The sequence below is a fragment of the Patiria miniata genome, unplaced genomic scaffold (assembly GCF_015706575.1).
Source record: "Patiria miniata isolate m_02_andy unplaced genomic scaffold, ASM1570657v1 HiC_scaffold_17, whole genome shotgun sequence".
Classification (NCBI taxonomy): Eukaryota; Metazoa; Echinodermata; class Asteroidea; order Valvatida; family Asterinidae; genus Patiria; species Patiria miniata.
Window position 1 is genome coordinate 2,633,722 of NW_024037055.1, and position 20,743 is coordinate 2,654,464.

Consider the following 20,743-nt stretch of genomic DNA (forward strand, 5'->3'; position numbering starts at 1 on the left):
AATTTTGCCATGGGCCATTTTGATCTTGGTTCAACCGTAAGACGATGAACCCAAACATCTCAAGGAGCTCGCAATCGAGCTCGATGTTGCTGACGCGACAGTGTCGTATGCGCTCCCAGAAAACATTAATGTCAAGTACCGCAGGGACAAAACAAGACACTCAAAAGTCAAAGCATCACGAAATTGCGAAACCTCGGCACTCATGTAATGAGATCATGCATGTTAAGGGATAAAGTCTCCATTGTCGGGATATTTAATTACGAATGTGAAGCTTGAGGCTATAACCCCCGGCCCACCATCATACCTAAAAAGGTTTCCCTCTCTTTTTTCATCTTCGTTGTTATTGTCCCCAGAGATGGTCCTGCTCCCGATCTCTCATAATATCCAATATTGATGTTCTATTTACCCGTATGAAGTCACTTCTGACGTATAAACATGCATATAAAATCGTCTCCAGACTCCTGGTTCTGTTGTGCATATATCTGGAAACACACGACATGTCTTCATTCAACTCATCACTCTGAAATTGCGTCTAACTTATTGCAATTATATGTTAGTTGTACAGTCATGTACTTCATAATTATTGTCTGTTCAAGTTTGGTGTTTTTCTCCTCACAGATCCACCGTTTGTTTTTTTTATCTGCCTGAAGAAATGAGTTTGTGTGCATGTAAATATTATGATGCGTGTATACGTATTTCATTTGTGGTTATTGATATACTAAATTACTGGCATGGGTGAAAAGGAAGTTGTTGCTTGATCGAAGTCGTTTGACAGCAGCGGAAGGGCGCACATTTACCGCTCTATTTAAGTTGATATATAGGGAAGCCTCGCGCCACCTAGTTTCCCAAAACGTGGACCTTTATCGTGTAGGCCATTAAATGTTGCACGGCAGGTAATGGATGTGCTGGTGGGCGAGACATATTATTGGCATGAAAGCACATAACAAGGTATAGTTTATAAAATAGAAGGGAAGTTGTTATGCCGTTTTATCGATATATTTCAGGCTTGGCATCATTTTTTTTTTTACAAAAAAAACCCAATAACTGACATTGCCTATAAATGTCTTCATTTGTGTTTCTGTGATTTCATCTACTTTAGAGGATGTTTGCTTAATTGTCGCTCACGTACCGCCAAAGCGTCTTTTCCTGTCATTTAGAAATCTTATATAGTCGCGAGAAACACGACTTGTCACGATTCGGAGGAAGGATATTGTGTCCCGATGCGTGTACCTCTAAAAGTCTCAAGTTATTGTTGACCGACGTGAATATGTAATAGAGTAAAGCATAATGGTGCAGGGTTACTTGGCAAACGTAGGGTGCAGTGGATATCATTTCATGTAAGACAAATTTGCTTTCCAGACATTAGATGCGCTATGAATGACCGTCCGGATGCCATTCAATAGGGCAGTGTGACTTTCAATTCGCAGACATTTCAAGATGAAACGGCTTGGCACGTGATCACGCGCTCACAAACCTGAGAGAACCGACTACATACAAAGAATCTAGGTCGTGTTCAATGCATTTTCAACTTATATAGATAAAAACTGGAATTCTTTTGTGTCATATTGTATATGGATCGCGATTTGGTGTTTCTGTCGATTGGGGACGCTGTTATGCCCCAAATTTGGGGGCCAAGCGAATTATCATTATGCTAAAGTTCTGTTATGATAAACAAATTATGTAATTTTGAAGTAAATTCATAAGAAAAAGTTTTACACACTATTTTGAATGAAAAAAAATAAGCAAACATACTGATTTTTAAATATTCTGATTTTTGGAGGTATGATCAGTTTTGCTGGAAATTGTTTAAGTACATTTCAGAGATTTTAATTATTTATCCTGTTTGTACTAGTCTGAAGATTCCTGTTCTAGAATTCATGGATTAAACATTAAACAATGTCCCGGTTATCAAAACACTCATTCTCACACTGTGTATATACTTCGGTTATTTTCAGCATAACATAATTTATTCTTTGTTCAAATACTTTCAATTAGGTTTACAACTCGGTCTACCACCCTCGCAGGAGTGAAGAAAAACACAAGGCTTCAAGACGGTGAGTTAACATTTTGAAGCCATCTTGAGATTGTAAGGGATATTTACCACCCGTGCTTTACCCTCCTCATTCCGTCTTGGTATTTATTTAGCATTCTCGGTCCGGCGTCTTGTAGGGATACTCACTCCCTCGGCATCTGAAGTGCCTGGCTGATGCGCCTAAGGCGTAGATATTGAGATGGAGCAATCACGGTTATTATCTTAGTAAACTGGCTACAACGCCGGATTCTTTTGCCCGTCGAAGCAAATCTTTCTGAGAAGAATTTACTCAATTGAAAGAGAGACAGAAGTCCATTTGGGAATCTAGGTCGTGTCCAATGCATTTGCAACTTATTTATAAATAATCGAATGTTGTTATAAAATACAATTTTGGCTAAAAAGCTGGAATGGGATTGCTTTGCTTCTTTGTGAAATCGTGGAAATGTGCTTTTAACCCGAATTACGATCATCGTTGACCCTTTTTTCTATACGTGGATAACACTTGAATGCATGTCACTGGAAATAAACTTGCCTTTTGAAGGTAGTCTTTCAAGCCATTTGCGATAAATGCATTGCCGCACTGCTGAACGCTGGAGCCTGAGCCCTATTAAAGAGAATGTGCTTAAAAAAATAATGAAAGTATAATTTTTGATTCACGAGAATTGTACGAAAATTAGTTTGACTTTCCTGCAATTCATTTCCACGCCATTTGAAGAAAGACGTCTCTATTTCAACATCCTCGTCCGAGTGTTATTTTAACCCAAGAAACTCGCACCTATACAAGGTACTCCACTTTCCCTTGCGGGCCTTGATAACCGAACCGGCGCTGATGACCATTATTGTCATGGAGAGTGAAGCACTACTCATGACAAACCCACCAGCCGACGTTAAATCCCAAAGTGTCTTTTTTTCAGTCATAAATGGTGTTGACGTGAATTCTAATTGCGCAGGCCGGAGGATGGGATCGTGTGTCACTCAATAACATCCCATTAGATACGGCCGAGAAAGGATCGAGGTTGACACAGCATGTATTAACTGCACCGGGGCAGAGGGAGATCAGTCAACATGGCTTCCGGTTTCAACCCTCCAAGACAAATGGCATCTTTGATTCCACCGGAAGGGAGGCAAATGGCTCCAGAAATGAGCTCTTGCAAATGTCTGACTTTGATTTGCAAAGTAAGAAAGAAAACAAGTCGTTCGTGTGTCTCTGCCAATCACTGGAAAATTGGGAAATGGTTTATCGTCTTTCTGAAACTGCAAAGAGGGTTAGTCAGGCTGGGAATCTCCTCTTTGCACATTGCAGAAGTAAGATGAGCAGATGTAAAAAGTGGATTGCATAGTCATTGTCTTTGTGAGAGTTCTCATGTGTTCCTCCGGTAACCCTTTGTCGTCATCTAGTTCAACCTTTTTCGCTTTAACCGCGGGCCGAGTTTGCTATGATAAAACTAAAATGAGGCAGCACTAACGTGCAAACACAAAAACAATCTCTAGGTGCGCGCCCTTACAAAAAAATATTCCACAGTGCATGTGCTTTGCGGCCACACTCACATTGCTGATTCCATGTGCATTGCTCTTTCACGCGCAGTGATTAATTAATCCGCGACCGGTGTGTTTCAATATCAAGGTGGTGGTTACTATGGTTTCTCAATGCATGGGAATTTCAATCCATGCTGATGAGAGACGACGATATCCTTTCGCATCACGCATGATCCAACACCCGCTAAACCCGTATGAAGAGAAATTTAACATGCTGCAGGTTGGATGCATTTCCCTCGCCAGAGGGCCGCTTCGTAGTAATGACCGGAAATTATATATTTCATTGGCTCTTGGGAAATATAAAGCCTCTGTATAAGTTGTAATGATGCTGACACGTTCAGGATGTCTTGAAACGAGACAAATCGGCTAGAAGTCTCCATATGAGTCTTGCTCTAGCCCTATTTAAATATCGATTAAAACCCACACATGACAATATTCATGAAAATCATTTCGTGCACAAGCATTTACTCTGTTTTTAAAGAGATCTTTTGTTTCTTCTACAATTATAAAAACGAACCAAGCACCTCGAATCAGTTATGGACACTCACACATTAGCGTCCCAGTCATGTTCTACAAATAAAGTGCATTTGCTTCGTGTCACGGCTAATCGATAAAATGTTTGGTTAATGTTTTTTCTCGATTCAAGCGATCGTGCGAGCAAACTAAAAAGATCGTTTTGCGCGCTCGTGTCAGCAGATTCACCGATGCAGCATCTTTGATATTTCCGTTATGCGTGTTTAACCCATATTGATCGAACAACTCCGCGCCTCCAAGACCCCGGGCGAGAATAAATGAATTTCCGGACCGTGCTCCACCAATATTGGAAGGGAGAAAGTTACGGTCGGCCTTTTAATCATTGTATAAGCCAGACAAACACTTGCTAGTTGACTAGTAATATTCGGCCGTTATGATCTGATGCCTCGGGGCGGGATGAAGCAGCCACGGCCAACAGGAACTGTGTACAACTCTCCCTAGATTCATTACAAGTCCGTTTTCGTAATGAGAACGAACAAGGCCAGGACGATTTCAAACTATCACAAAAAGTTGTGTTTCCGACAAATACTGTCAATCAACTCTGCGGAACCAGATTTACTGGAGCTGCATGGAAACACAGGTTAGCCAATTATTATCATCAAACTTCGAATGAGAATCATGTCAGACGAGCTAAAGAAACATCCCATGAAATTTTAGCTAGTTTATAACCGTTGTTGCGAAGTTTAACTTTTCTTGTGCGATGAGAAAAATATTGTATCTTTTCTACGACGACATAGCCGCCTCGATGAAATGAAGTGAAACTTGCAAAGTGGGCACGTTTTTTTCACCAACCAGATACAGCTATAAAGACTGGGTCAAGTCCAACAATCGTGACGCACGTCAAACCTCATGAATTTTTCCCGCCCGAAGAGCCAATCAATTCAACATGATCCTCGGAATGCCGCCGGCAAGTCAAGAAACAAACCTCGCTGTGTCGCATCTTCTGTCGTCTGTGTTGCTCTTTGCAGCAGGTGGCAGTAGACAACTTGCCAGAAATTCCTTGGAAATTCCTGGAGGTTGTGATTTTACCACATCAAACTTTCCACAGTTGCTTGTGAAGGATACCGTGCCCGCTATCTTTTTTTTATTAACACATAACTCAATCAGGACCATGACTGAGATGGAAAGAGTGTACTTTGGGGTTATGGTGTTCATTCGTCAGCTGTGAGCCTTAAATCACAAGGATGTTGTTGCACTTCGGGCGTTTTGTGCCTGTCTTCAATAGTCCGTGACTTCTTCCTCTCCGTCGGTTTCTCTTTATAGAGAGCCAAACCAAATCTTCATAAAATACATGGTGCCGGTCAATATGTGACCGATTTTTCCTCTTTGGCTATAAATTGAGGAGCTGTCCTATTTTCCCGTACATAGTCGCTATGCAGAGAGCTGGGCAAGATGGAAGATTATAAATGTTCCTTTTGATTTAGAAGCTCGATATGTCTTGCTGACAAAACGTCTAATCCCATTATTCCATTAAGCCCATATTCTTTTCTATAATTTGCTTCGTTCTGATTTCTCTGTCACATTTGTGCACAAGCAGAAGCTGATTTCCCATGAGGTTACCTTTTTATGAGAAAATGTGGAACTCGGGTAATGAACATAATCACAATGTTTTTGCACAGTACTTTCTTTTTTTATAAATAAAACTACTTGAAAATATAAAACTTGTAATAATCGTCTCCGAAATGTTAATGTTTTATCTTTTTATGTGATATTTTGATGCAAAACGAGGAACCGAGTTTCATGTTTAACATGGTGAGAATAAATAAATAAATCAAATTGAACTGAATTGAATACATAAAAAGAAAGAATATTTTCTTTCACGACGAGCAGAAAGCTCTCTTTAGTGTCTTCTAATTTAACGCAGGATGTGACGTGGAAAACAAATCCCACAGAATATTTGTGTTAAAGTTTGGCTTTAATTTGTCTTGGCCTGTAGGCAGATTCTATGCGATTCATCTCGAGATGAGTGAAGTGATCTATGTGGCGTAATGAAAAACTTTAAAATCGATCAGTTTCGAGAGGATGAGAGCATTAATTTGCCGAATGTTCAAGAGTGTGGTTGACGTATACAGTGATGCATTACTGTCAAATTCAAATTGCTTCCATTTCCGAAACTACTCAGATTCAGCAAACACAAAGTTGGACCGTTCCTGCCATTCGGAGGATGCTTTTCATTCAGAGATTTGTCGATTAACCGCCCATGCAGACTAAAAATCATCTTTAACAACAGCAGGCGCAGGAGAACGTTTGCTTCCGTTGCAGATCACCTCGCATCGATATGGATCATGAAGGAAATGATGCGCATATACCGGACTTATTATGCGGCTGGGAAAACCACTTCATTATTATTATTACCAGTTTGTACCGTTATTACACCAGATCCACATTAACATCATAATGTGAGATTACCCGTTGCCTAGGTCACCACACAAAATGGTAAATTAACAGGCGACTCAATTTTTCCGAAATGATGCGAGAACGGAGACGCATTCGGCTCGAACAATAGGTTGCACTTTTTGCTTGTTTTAATAATTTACATCGTGCGCGTTATGAGCAGTGATCTCACGCCAGTGATGAATTGAAGGTTTTTTTTATTGTTCGTACCATTCTCGCAGTCCGAAGACTGAATTGCGATGGTTTACAATTTACAATTAACAGAAATCATTGGAAAAAAAACATTTATACATATGTTCGACATTAAAGTATGCTAAAAAGATGAGAGGGAAATAAGTGCATGGACCTGATGAAATAGCCCCAAGAAATGCTGATGTAATCTGCAGCATATTCCCAGCCGTATACGTCTCCCGTAGTCTTTAAATTTCTAATGGTCACTCAATCTTGGATGCTTTTCGTCCAGATTGTTCTTTGCGTGCAAACGCTTACGATCATATCAATGGCAAGACATTCCACACGAGTGATTCTAAGGAACGATAAGGAGATATCTTGCTCCCAGGATGCCCAAATTGCACGATGCCTCATTGGCTACTGTTGCCCCGGATGCAATGGAACCTTTAAGACGTTGCTCACAACCTCCTACATATGCCAACTTCAAATCCCTCGCCTTCCTTATAGTACCATTTGCGCCTCGCAGGGTTTTGATCTTCGGCCACATTCTTCAACCTCAAAATGTTCGGCACAATTTTTATCGACTGCGGGTTTCCTGTGAATGTCAAGATTAATTTTCTTAATCCAGAGACAAGACCATCTCAAAAGAATGCCATGGAGCAGTGGCGACAGGTAATTTGTCAGATGTATCATGTCTTAGCCTCATTGCTGCGAAGAAATAGTTTGATCAAACTAGACTAGCTATGGCAAGAAGAGAGTGTATGGAGACGACATTCAAGAAAGACTTGCAAAATCATGGGTAGGGACGAGCCACTATAGGGAAATCGATCTCCCACTCCTTTACCGGGTTTTTGTTCTCGATGAAACTGTTAAAATACTTAAAGTTTGGTATTTTGCCGCAGACTGGCGTGATTGAATATTAACTTTGGTTGTAGGATATCCGTTTTTCTTTCCTATCGACGGGGGCTCAGAGAAGGACAGCATTCGGGCGCCAGTGCGAGATGTACCGAATTCGATGCTCGACGAAAATTAATTTAATTTTCAAAACGGGACCCGTCGCTTGAGTGGTTTAACTTAATTTCAGATAATTGAGATTGTTTGTAAACGGAATTGTCTCTGGCATGTTGCTAATGTCACGTTTGTTTGGAAATTGTTATCGCCATTAAAGCAGTAGGGACGCAATATTTTCTCATGTTTATAAACTGTTTCTTTCTCTTCAAATTTCAAACTGTATAGAGTTGTCCTTGCAATGGACACTGTGTTTTAATTCTTTACGCACACCATTTCTTTCTCGAAGATGTCTCGTTTTCCTTAAAACAAAAACAAAGAATAGGCCCATTTTTCGTATTGATATAAAACCCATTTGGTCATCATTGTATATACCCTGGTTTTTTTTTATTATCGAAAGGAGGAATTTTTATGAAGATTATAATGTGCACACTTCATGGTTTATTAATGGATCCTTCGAATAGCCGCTAGACCGGAAAGGTCAATGTTGCTTTGAAATGTTGGATACTGACGTTACACAAAATTCCCAATCGTACGTTAGCGCATAACCTTCCCATAATGCAACGCAACTTTATACCTCCACTGCACACTTCCACTCTATCCGTTTAAGGTCTATGGCATTCGGCATCGCGGTACACATTCAATGTTGAGGCTTTATGGCCTTCCTGTTCTCAACCTCGTTCCATATCTTAACCGCCCCGCTCACGTCCACATAAATCCCCGACTGAGGTCACTCAACATTTCAAGCACACGGGAGGTAATATTCTCCCCCTGCGTGATACGTTTTACGAGTTCTTTGCATGATGGAGGACACCACTTGACAAAAGAAAGTGACATCATAAAAAAAAATGATTGGGGATTTGATTCGAAAGGCCATTCCTGAGAGCAGCCCTTTGACATTACAGACAGCCCTTCAAATTCCTTAATTGATTTCTAGAAATCAATTTCGAGCTTTTGATTACCATGATACATCACATACTTTCATCAAACGTTCGAAAACAGTGACGAGGCTGATTCTTAATTGACTTGTGATTTAAAGATTCATTTTTGTATTCTTATATTTAGAGGATACAGTTCGGTGAGGCGTCATTGACGCCCTGCTGACACGAAAGACAGCTCTATTACCTTAAATCACTTCTTCAAATCATTTTCGAGCTCAGGAGCTTTCCATCTTTCCATTTCAGGCCCGAATCTGATGGACATTGTATCACTCAAAGTCAAAGTTTATTCCTATAGGTCTGCAAAACGAGCCTTTGAAGCCAAGCACTTACAGGAACTTGGCCCACTGATGTTTCTAACACGACTGTCCATCAATTCAATAATGAAAACTTAGGGTTCCCTAATCACTCAGGATTAAATTGTCCCTTGAAAATGAAAAAGGCCTTGAGAAAGTTGCGATTTTGTGATTGTCCTCCGATTCACGAGAGGAGAAATACCCCTATAACCTTTTGATATCGGAAGTAAATTGGTCACTGTCGTTGCCTTTTAGGCTGATGAAGCTGCTTTGAAAAGTTGCCTCCGGCTTTTGAGAAGGGTTTGTCCATTATCTGCGTGAGCAAAATGTCTGAAAACATGTAGGTGTTCTGTGGATCCTCACAAGGGAAATCTCGAAATGTTCGATGCTCTCTGCAAAATCCTCTCTGCTTTTTAAAATCATGTTGGAGCACTGTAATTACTGAAGGGTTTAGCATGTACTTTCGAGGGTGCATGGTCAAAGTATTCCATAGATTTGACACACGTAAAGAGGGTAATATATCAAATTGGGTCTCCTTCAATCTTACAGATAACCCGATTCGAAGTTGGAAACCCACTTTCAAGCGAAGCTAGCGATATTAACGCTTTCAGCGTGCACTAATTACTGAAGGAACCTAGTTGCTTCTAAACGAATCTGAATGGAAGACAGAAAAAATGCTGAAGATTTTCAAGGTCACCTACTTTTTTTTATTTCAACGAAAGTGTGAAACAATTTGATTGTCCGTTGGAGTGAGAGATTTCTGGTGAAATTAACTGCTTTATAATTACATCACGATAATTGTAGCAAATTTTCCAACACAACGTTAAAAGCATTCTTATTGACTTTTCATTTATATAGAACGACAACAAAACGTGGTGCACTCAATCAGTGCGCATTTAGAAAATACCCTAGAAACTTATTCAAAAAATGGTCTACTGTTATAACGATGGACCAGCAACTTTCAAGTCCTAAAGTTCAATTTGGTATCTTTCAACCTGGAAAACGGAGAGGGCATAATTGCAACAGGGAACGGTTCTTATTGTGACGAACGTGACGGGGCCATTTTTATGGAGCTTGAAGCACAACAAATTGCTAAGAAATATAACATTTCTTTTCGTTTTGCAAAGGCAGCTTGCCAACCAAATGTCACGTGATGTAGGCCTACGTGTATAATGCTTATGACTGTTCATAAGATGGAATTTGCGTCGGGTTGATGTAAATTCAACATTGGGTTTTGCCCTTCACCGACGTATTTTATAAACACCGTATACTCAATGTTGAACCCGAGTGATTGTGAGAAAAAATCACTCGGGTTGGACTCGAACCCACGACCTCCTTCCCACCAGTGCGGACGTCCCACCACTCGACCACCGCGGTATTCGCTGCTATATCAGATTCGAACCAGCCAGCCGACCATGGCAAGCTCGGAAGTCGAGTGGTAAGACGTCTGCACTAGTGGATTGAGGTCGCGGGTTCGAGTCCCACCGAGTGATTTTTGTCTCACAATCACTCGGGGACAACACTGAGTATACCGTGTTTATAAAATATGCCGGTAAAGGGCAAACCCGATATAGAATTTGCTTATGACTGGTTTTAAGCTTGTCCAAATGCCAAGCACATTTCAACTAAGCAGAAATGTTTTGCCATGAAAAAAACTTCGTGAGTCAGATGTAAAGTTTCACTCCTATAGTAATTCTTCGCTTTTTTAAAACTGTTTAGTTTGACCACAGTATAGACGTGTGCTCCTTGACGAAGTCTGCACTTGTTATTACAGTTTCTAGATGAAATCTCCGTTAATGCAGATTGCGAAAGCTGGCCTACAAGTAATCTAATAAGGACATTTCCAAATGGACAGATCTAACAATACATTTGGGCAGTATACCTTCCAATTATAACTGTAATCTGTAAATGCTGATTCAATATTGCACTCATCCTTTTGTTATTTGACCTTCCATTACAGCACTGGTATAATACGGCGGCACTGAGTTCACCAATTTCACGTCGGAGCTTTAAGGTAAGCCCACTTTCTCAGTTTTGACGAAATCAAAAAGACACTCGAGAGAAAAAAACTTATTACGCCACAAACACACGTCCGGTGTTAATTCCCCAAAGAGCAGAGCATCGAGACCAGCTGCTGTAACCTGACAGGCCGAGAACTCGCTGATTTAAACACCACCATTGATATTTCTTTAGCCCACCAAAAAAAAAAAAAGAAAGAAAGAAAAGGGGGATAATATTACAGTTTCCGCGAGCAGGTTTGTCGAGATCGAATGCTGAGGTTGCGCGCACGCGGGGAATCGGTACGGGTCAATAATGATGCGGAGCGCAGTAGCAATCGCGGAATTGAGACTCCACTGGGGTGAAGAAAAAATAAAAAAAACAGGACGGTTCAAGAAAAAGAACTGCACTTGACAATATTATTTCACAAGCCTTCAGTTTTGAATGTATCATAACTGACCATCAGATAATTGAAGTATAGTTTGATGTTGACCAAGTTACGGTATTATTTTTAAAAAAAGTATCTTTGTTATTTTACCTTTAATTTCTCCATTTTATCAGCCTTCGTTCTGAATCCTCTGCAGGCGGCAATTAGCACACTGCAAGGAAAATTAGCGACTGTAGGCATATTCTTTCCCTGGGGGAAAACAAGCCGAAAAAGTACTCTTATCGTGGATGTATTTATATAATTACAAACATTTAGTGTGTGTTTTTCTTTTCCGAAGAGTGCGGAGACTGGTTCAATTCCGGGCAAAATCGCCAAACGGTCTTAACCTTTCGGGAAATCGGCTTGGGTTTAATTAAGCATAGGCCTTGAACGAGCCTTGGGCTGCAGGAGCGGATGTGAATGACCTGGAAGTATCGGTCTTTGCATGCTGAGATAAAGGCGAAGATTTTCCGCCGTTTGAAATGTCTTAGACCGACTGATGTTTGGTAGCCTTCGATTCAAGACATTCGTCACTCCATGCACGTATACCATTTTCCCTTGTGAGCTCGAGGTCCTACCGATGCCAGAGTATAAAGTTTGTCAGATTTTTTTTTTTTTTTTTACCACTAAGCCAGCTGAGCAGTCTAAAAAAATGCCAAGGAATCGATTCCCCCTCGACCAAATGTTTTGCGCAATATTGTGGCACAAGAACCCCTTGCAATCCTCTCTCTTCCTCGGAGACTCCCCCTGCCGTTGTTTGTTCAAAATGACCGCGAGAAACGACGGACATGAACTCCCAGGGGATTTGCGGCATCGATAGCTTGGACGGAGCAACCATGAGCAGAATTCTGATGCGGATCGTAATTTTGTTTTCTCTGTTTCCAGTATTTGATGCTTGCATTCAGATGCACACGTGAGGTTTTTATCAGCTTCAACGACTAGTTAGACCCCTCCCCCTTTTGCCCCCGACCTATTTATCTGATTTCTTTGATTGTATCAAGTTATTTTAGGCTGAAGAAACTAAACTAAACTAAACAAAAAGAGAGGATGAATGTAAGTGCGCATGCGTTACCGTCATAGCAACGAGAAACAGATACCTTTTTTGAACGTCTACGTAATACATGTTTGCATGGTGAAGGAACCAGTAAACAAAATAACCAAACATTTCAGATAAATCGCTGCATAAAGGGTGTAAAATTAGTAGCATGTGTTATGAGATGCGTTACAAGACTTGACAATGCGGTTTCGCAGTGTACATGCCTCGCAAATCGTACGAAAAAACAAAAGAATTCTTCATATCAGTTAGATTCAGTATGCCACATCGACACCCACGTCATTTATAGGACAACGTTCACCAAGTTTGTTTTCCTTTACTTTTAAAACAAAGTTCTCCGATTTAATATCTAACAGATCATAGCACACGTATCGAGTTGACGAAGGCCTTAATCAACAACACGTCCACTTCAAACAACATTCAAATTATGTCAAAAGATACACTAAGTGCACTAACGTGCAGGGCGCAAGATGTTTAAAGTACTTTTACCTTTCATCGAATTGTTTTGCATCATATATAATCGGGGCCATGTTGTATTATGATGTGTGTACATAGCTGTGATGATGAAAATAAATGATTAATCGTCTCAATGCAAGGATATTGGCCCGTTATCGACTGAGAATGAGCGCAGGAGGAAAACGTTGTCGCATTTCCAGTTATCTGCAAAGAAAGCTGGTTAAATAAACTGCGCACGGTAGGCCTGTATGACTATAGGCCTACTTGTCGATACACAGTAAAGGCGACAACATACGAGCACTCTTAAAATGCACGAAAGTCACATAAAACAACCTCCGTTTGTTCATGCAAATAAATATAGACCTTCCTTGGATGACATTCGTGCACTTCTATTATATGTTTTTCCTTCCAATTTTCCTGCAATGCGATTTGCGATCACTTTTGGATGAACTCGTGTGCCGCAATAGTCATATGTTGTTAACGACGTACTTGTCACGGTGATCATTAGCAGTTTCGTTTTACATGCTACTGGGGTCTAACCGATGTTCCCCAATACCTACGTTCCCTAAAATCGTCAGGGTTAGGGTTAGGGTTAGATGGTTAGGTTTAGGGTTAGGGTTGGGGAACATATATTGGGAAATATAGGTATTGGGCAACATAATAGGTATGCACCCTATGCTATACTCGGTTCAGACGAACGAGGGTCAGCAAGAATGGAAAGTCATTATGCATTCTGAACGTGTGTGAGCATCATTCATAATACAGTAATATATTTATCATGGTATTAACCTAAATATTTTAGCCAGGGAAAGTATTGAACTTTACCATTTTATTGTGATGAAGTACCATTGATGAACTACTTCATCTCCGCTGGGTGATGTTTTATGACAGTGCATTTATTTTCCCGCCAAGTAATCAGTGGAATGACGAATGCTAAAACGGTTTTTTTTTCATCGTGTATTACAAAAGGCTTGGCTATGCCCACGGGTATTATAAGCATTTCAAGTGAATAGTTAAAAAAATATTTCGAAAGGATGTTGGACTTTTCACTGCTCTTTGCCTGCTGTGTAACATCCAAAATATTACACCTTGATGACAAGAAATGCATTTACTGAAATTAATTGCTAAAAATGACGAATACAACGAGAGTATAAAAAATTGCTAAGTTCAATCTTGATAATATTATGTATAGACAACATGTTTTCAACGTATGCTTTTTATTTCATGCAACATAAAGAAAGACTTAAATGAGCTACTCTTTCGCAAATAAAAGATGACCAACACTAATGAAACAATGCAATGTTCTAATGCAAAAAAGATACGGAACAGCAAATACAGCAGTTTAGAGGGTTAACATCGGCAACAAAATGGCGACGACTGTCGCTTTAAGAGAGTTGAAGGACCGCGAAGTGGTTGTTTGAGTGGGGAGCAAACATCAGGCATATGCTTCGGTGTTGTAACGATCATTCTAAATGGCAATAATGAGACAATTTGCAAAGGAAGGATCCGGAATTGAAGGCAAATTTCATTCTTCAATTAAACAGCGGACGGAGCTTCCTGGGAAACATAATTGGATTCTCTCGAGTGTACTTAGTATCGAATTAAATGTTGAGAAAATGTCAAAAAGAAGAGAAAAAGTAAAGCTTGGGATCTACAGAAATCGCGCATTCATCTTACAGGGTGCCACAAATGGATTTCAAACTAGACATTTTTTTTTAGCAAGTTTCCAAACCTAGTGTGAAAATAAAAAGCAACCCTTTTGGAAAAAACGTTGTACTAAAAATGGATTATTTTCACTATTCAGCAATGTCTCTTCCTCATTTTGTGCGAACTTTTGCTCATCGACGATCCAAAAAAGTACAGCTAAAGCTAAACGAAGTGAAACGAAACAATATATTGTGCTGAAGCTGTTTGACAGCTGAAAACGATGTCGAACTCGACACATTAATGTCCAGGTTAAACTCCAGTAATTTTCTCTCGGACAGCCCTTGAATTTGAGACGCCCACTCCTGCTGCTGACAAGTAATTTAAACTGAGTGCTTCCAGTAATGAGCTGTGAAAACACTGTCTTCATGGCGAACGAGAAATTCGAAACTGCGACTTCACGAAAACAGTACATGAATCATCATTTGCAGCGAAGTTGTCTTATAGGCCAGTGGTCTTGTGGCGCAAACTGGGAGGAGGAGGTGCTGAAACCCCCTCCCCCCTACCTACAATAAAAGGGATAAGGCAAAAAAAGGAAGATAAGAAGAAGCCCTTACATCTAATATTTAAAATTGATCGTAAAATAGACAGTAGGAAAATGACTGCCATAAAGGGACTCAAATGCGGGTATCATTTAATAACAGCGCCCCCTGGTATCAGATTAGGCCCTGCCGTCCCATCCCTTCGCTCGTATCCACCGACCTCAAACAGGAAGCTGGGAAGGGCTGATCTCTTGCACGACATTTTGTGAAGGAAGCATGGCGCGCAAAGCATTGTGGGTTGCTGCCTCCTCCAATGCACGTATAATCCTTGCGCACGTGTCATGCGCAGGCGGAAGTGTTATTATTCAAACAAATTTTATCCAAAAGGGGCTCGAGGAAAATACGTCATGCATCTCGAAGAAATTAGCCCTGCCCAGCATGCTGTTTAAGGGCGGTGGGTACGAGCGAATCCCATCCTACGATTGTACGACTTTAGGATATTGGTGGACACGGAGCTCCTGCATTAAAACTATAAACACAGATGGTCAAGTTTGATTGGATTTAATACCAGCAGCAAAAAGAATCCCAATTGTTCCCCTCCCAGTCTGACTTTTTTTCGTTTCTCCCAAAGGATGCTATGCGCATAATTATACTCATATTATCGCCGCCGGCCATTCTGTCGAGTTGACTTGTGTGGTAATCCGACGATGAAGGGAACATTATTTTAAGGAATGGACATTCGTCAAATTAAGGCGAAATTCCCCCGGGACATGAATTAATATGCTTCGGAGTATCATGATGTATCACCGTAAAACAAGACAGCCGTGTGTGTGTTTACTTAAGCACCCGGTCGACTGAGGAATATGACATTGCCAAATGACTATTATTGCTTGATGTGGGCGTGCGGGGAAACAGCAATTACATCGGCGCGTCTTTGTAGTTGCTCTGTTAATCACGCGGCGTGTGCAGTATTTCCCTGCCTCTCGGAAAACGCGGTCACTGTTGCTATAGTTGCTGCGAACTGCGCTTTAAGCTGGCCTCTGATTGGCCGATAATGTCACCTACAGCAGAGGTTTGACCAATCAGGATTTCGGGATGCCTTACCTGTCTTACATGACGCGGGCACTTCGTATATAATCTCAGTGAGTCGTAGATGAGGTCTCATATTTACCAAAGAGTTAACAGATAACCTACCGGGTCAGTTTTGTTATCCCGCCATAAATCACGCGCGGACTATGAACGTGTCGTTTCTCGCATACGGACGGTGTTATTGTAGACTCTGACGTCAGCGAGCCGCTCGCTTGCAAGACGGTGGAAGGAGAGACGAAGATTGTGATGCCTGGATTGTAACAAGAGGATGTGGCACTTAAGTCCCGTGAAGACTCGTCGAGCAGACACATGAAAACAAACGTCAAAAGAGAAGGTAAAAAAGAAGAAGACGAGAGGACAAGAAACAGCTCGGGCCGTCGGCAAACTGCTACACTGTGGACCGTGCATTTATTTCTGAGGAAACATTCTCTAAAACTTGACACAACGTTGGATTTTGGAGTGGTTTAAATGTTCATCTGAGGAAACATTCTTTCACTGCTGCCAAAAGCTGTCGTGTATTTGCACAGATAGACTCTTTTACCATTCACTGCTTCGGTCGGCTGCTTGTCCGAGCTGTGCATCTTATAGAACCGATGCGCCTAAGGTGACTCAAGTAACTAATCGTCCTTTTGAGCTCCGAAACGCCATCTTTCTCCTCGAAGATCCGAGCTGACGAATGTCGTCCGGTATCAGCATGACAACTATCAAATTCTTGACGGAAAACACCACCTTGGTCACGCCACTGACCACGGTAGGCGAAGGTTGGTACGATCCGGACAGCATCATTCTCCCTATCATACGCTGCTGCATCGGAACCATGGGCATCGTCGGCAACCTCCTTGTCTGCATCGTGGTGATACGACTCTGGAGCTCCAACAAGCGTAACACCACTAACACCTTAATCGCAAACCAGGCCATGATTGATTTCGTAGCCTCCGTCATTCTCGTCACAGTCACCCTGACGGAGACCTTCAAAGTACCGCCTCCAAACAATTACTTCTTCGGGCAGGTGTTCTGCAAGTTCTGGGCCTCCCGGTTCCTCATGTTCGCTGCATTTGCCTCCTCGACCACCAACCTGACGGCTATCTCCATCGAGAGATACCTCGCCGTCATTCACCCCATCTACTACTCCATGAAATTCGCCAGCACCATGGTGGCCAAGCTGCTTCCCCTTGTACCCTGGCTGGTTGGCCCTCTCTGGCAGTTTGTGGTGGCTCTCATACGGTACGACTTTCTCCAAGATCAGCTTGACTGCACCTACGAGGCGCCGCAGTACACAAGTGCCATGGAAAAGGTGTTTGGGCTGATCCTGTTCCTCTGGGAGTACTTCATCCCCACGCTCATCATGACGTATGCTTTCGTCAAGATAGCCTTGAAGTTCCGCCAGCAAAATCGGAAGGTGGGCCACAGGCCGCCCCAGCCTACAGGTGCATCGACCGTGGCCGCAGTGTCTACCATGAATGACCACCAGAACTCCATCTCCGTCATGGACCAGAACAGCCCCGTGGAGAACTCCATGGTGACCGCCTACGACGCCACGGCAGGTGCCGGCACCAGCGGTCAGCGAGGCCGCAGCCAGGGGCCCAAAGGCTCCAGCAACATCCAGCGCAAGAACGTCACCAAGACCCTCTTTATCGTATTTGTCTTCTTCGTCATCTGCTGGTCTCCCGACCAGTGGGCCTTCCTGCAGTACAACCTGGGCGGTGAGCTGGACTTCGGAGGGGTGTTCGTGAATTTCGCCATCGTCCTGGCGCAGTTGAACTCGTGCGTCAACCCCTTCATCTACGGACTGCAGTACAGAGCCTACAGACAAGGTCTGAAGAAACTCTTTTGCAAATGCATTAAATAGCCAATGACAGGTGCATTGGGAAGGGTTGGGATGACCCCTCCCTCTCTCCCGCGCGAACCCCATGGTTCCATCCAAAACATTGCTCATGTTAGGTGCACGGTATTTTTTTCATAAGATTAAGAGATCCAAAGCCAGGTAATGCCAGAGTGATCAAAGATTGTTTTGTTTTAGAAACCAACGACCGGGAAATAACAGTGAAGCTAGGAGACAGTAATGCTTTAACGAATGATGTTATGTTAACTTTCAGATAAAATTGTTATCGGACACTGCTGTATGAACTCTTATATTTAATTGTTTCCATGCACACGGTGTTTCCGCAAACCTTTATTTCATTAGTATCTCGTATATACATGCAGAGCCTCAAATCTTACTTAGTTAATTATTTCCGCAATGTTTCCTGGAGGGTGTAACCGTATTTGAACATTTTTGAAATGCGACTTCAAAGTAAGGGTCCATTGTTGCTTGACGATTCTGAAGAAAGAGTTGTTGTCTAATTTTAATCAGAGAGAATCTTTGAGAGAAGTTGCTCACTCTTCAATTTCACGGACGTGAAACGGAAATGTACACCAATTGCAAACAAACGTTGTGCCGATTCATCGGGAACAAGAATACTATAAATCTGAAGCAGAATTTCAGCTTAGCAGATAATACATTGTATACCTTTAAGAACAGTTTTCTCAAAAGCAAGGTTTTCAGAAATCCCTCCCTTCCAAAATTTTCATTAATACGTTTTGACTTGCACCCTCTTGTGATATAACCCCCGAATTACCAATAGGGAAAATAATTCTCATTCTCGGCAATGTAACCGATTGCAAACTAAGTTAAATTAAACTAAATTGGAGCAGTATTTGAAAAATATGCTGTTTTTTTTCTCGCGATGGCTTTTGTCCTATAACCATCGCGAGGAAATGATGATATTTTATTTTTTTCTCGAAAAGGCGCATTGATTTCACAGGACGCTTGATCCTGTCATTTACTTGAATACGATCAAGTTGGATATTTTATAATGTTTTGGCAGTTTCATTTGTAGATGTTTGCAAAATGGTATCCGTTATCTTTCAAAACTCTTAAGAATATTTTGATAGCATCTGGCATGGGAGTGAGCATGACGATTCACATTAGACAAAAATGACTATTTAATTCTTGCCAGTTTTATTGCTAAATGAGGCTGTTTGTTAATTTTTTATAACCGTTTTAATGTTTTAAAGATATAATGTAAAACAAGACTATTTATTTACCGTCATTTGTTTTCTGTCATATAAATGTATAAGTTTGAGGCAGTACAGTGCAATGTAAACAGTGTTTTCTTCTAGACTTGAATGAAGATCTGTTTGCCAGCGCGGAATATATTGAATGACGGTGCTAAAAACTGATGGCATCATATATCAACGAATCAATTTGAGTAAATGCGGAGAGAGTTTAGCCCATAGAATCGCCTCGGAATATGGGTCAATGCATAGTCAAAGCAACAGAAGAACGGGGGGCATTTTTTGTGTGTCTGTTTTTCCCGGATCTGAAATGGAAGCGCATGCAATTACAATTGGCCGGTTAACTCCACTCTTGACTTAAATCCTTCGAAAGGAATCGATTTTTTTTTGGCTGGAATCACTTCCAGTAAATTGGCCACAGCGGGAGTCGCTTTTCTGAGGCACATTTCGCAGCTTTCTGTATGCGCATGATTTATTGCATTGTAACACTGCAACCTCGTGCCTTTTGGCAATACTTAACGGCTGTAATCGGTTCCGATGGAGTGTGTAGAAACTAGGATACGGCATGTGCTTTTACGAGTAATAAGGACCGCTATAGAAACGTGTGCGTATACGGGATACGTACGCGACTTGAAAACAAAATAGCTAGTTATATTTTGTGCGGTTCATTTACCAAACCCACGTAGGTCTTACACATCTTCACATTATTAATGTGAAATGCACGTTGCCCATAGTCTGCTAGATGAAAAAAAGCCACGCAAAATGGTGTATTTTACAAGCAAATTTGAGTCCTAGGCCGGAGACGTATCCCCGCCGTACGCGTACCGTTACTAATGGTCCCTCGTGGTTCAGGTAACGGTTTTAATTCATTTACGCGCGCCATCGGCACTGGTTGTCGCTTCGCTTCATTAACTTGACGATTCAAAGTACAACGACTTGGAGACGGAAGAGGAGAAAAAAAATATAAAAAAAATGATTGACGAATGCAAAGCAAAGATGAGCGCAATTACACTCACTCTGAACAGGCAAAGAAATTTGATTTTTGGCTGTAAATTAATCTAAATATAACGGCAGTGTTTGCTTCGTTACGTATGGCTCATCGCAAAATGACCTACGCGCAAATAAAAGCAGTACTGTAATTTGAATAAAAAAAATTGACTTTTTCGCGTTCTGCGTCCTTGCAATGAAATGTCAGCCGCTGGAAGATTTAAGTGGACAACGAGATCAACCTTTTATTGTTTTCATGTTAACTAAGTAAAATATTATATCAATTGTATTAATTGTGGTATAATTCAATTTTATGTAACCTCACAAGATGCTTGAACGATCCCGTTGCACTGTTTTGCACGTGCATCACCTTCAAGAGGCGATTTAATAGTGGTCAATGACAATTAGGCACATATATAGCAAATCATCACTTTGATCTTTACGTCAATATAATATTTATATAATTTTTTTATTTGATTTGCGAATTATGATAATTTAACCTAAAATTACACTTAATGAGAATTTAAATTTGTCGTCTAGGTATCACGAGGCATGCATGCATGTCATAACCTATTTAAAG

The 20,743-nt window shown here is 41.2% G+C and overlaps 1 protein-coding gene across 1 annotated transcript; it reads left to right on the forward strand.

The window, feature by feature from the left end:
• Window positions 1-16,218: 16,218 nt before the first annotated feature.
• LOC119723436 (cholecystokinin receptor-like) lies at window positions 16,219-20,539 on the forward strand. The gene has a single exon (XM_038194090.1). The coding sequence runs from the start codon at window positions 16,796-16,798 to the stop codon at window positions 17,966-17,968; it is 1,173 nt and encodes a 390-aa protein (XP_038050018.1). The 5' UTR covers window positions 16,219-16,795; the 3' UTR covers window positions 17,969-20,539.
• The last annotated feature ends 204 nt before the right edge of the window (window positions 20,540-20,743 follow it).

Excerpts from the sequence above, each read along its gene's own strand:
- LOC119723436 (XM_038194090.1), top strand. The coding sequence starts at position 16,796 with ATGTCGTCCGGTATCAGCATGACAACTATCAAATTCTTGACGGAAAAC.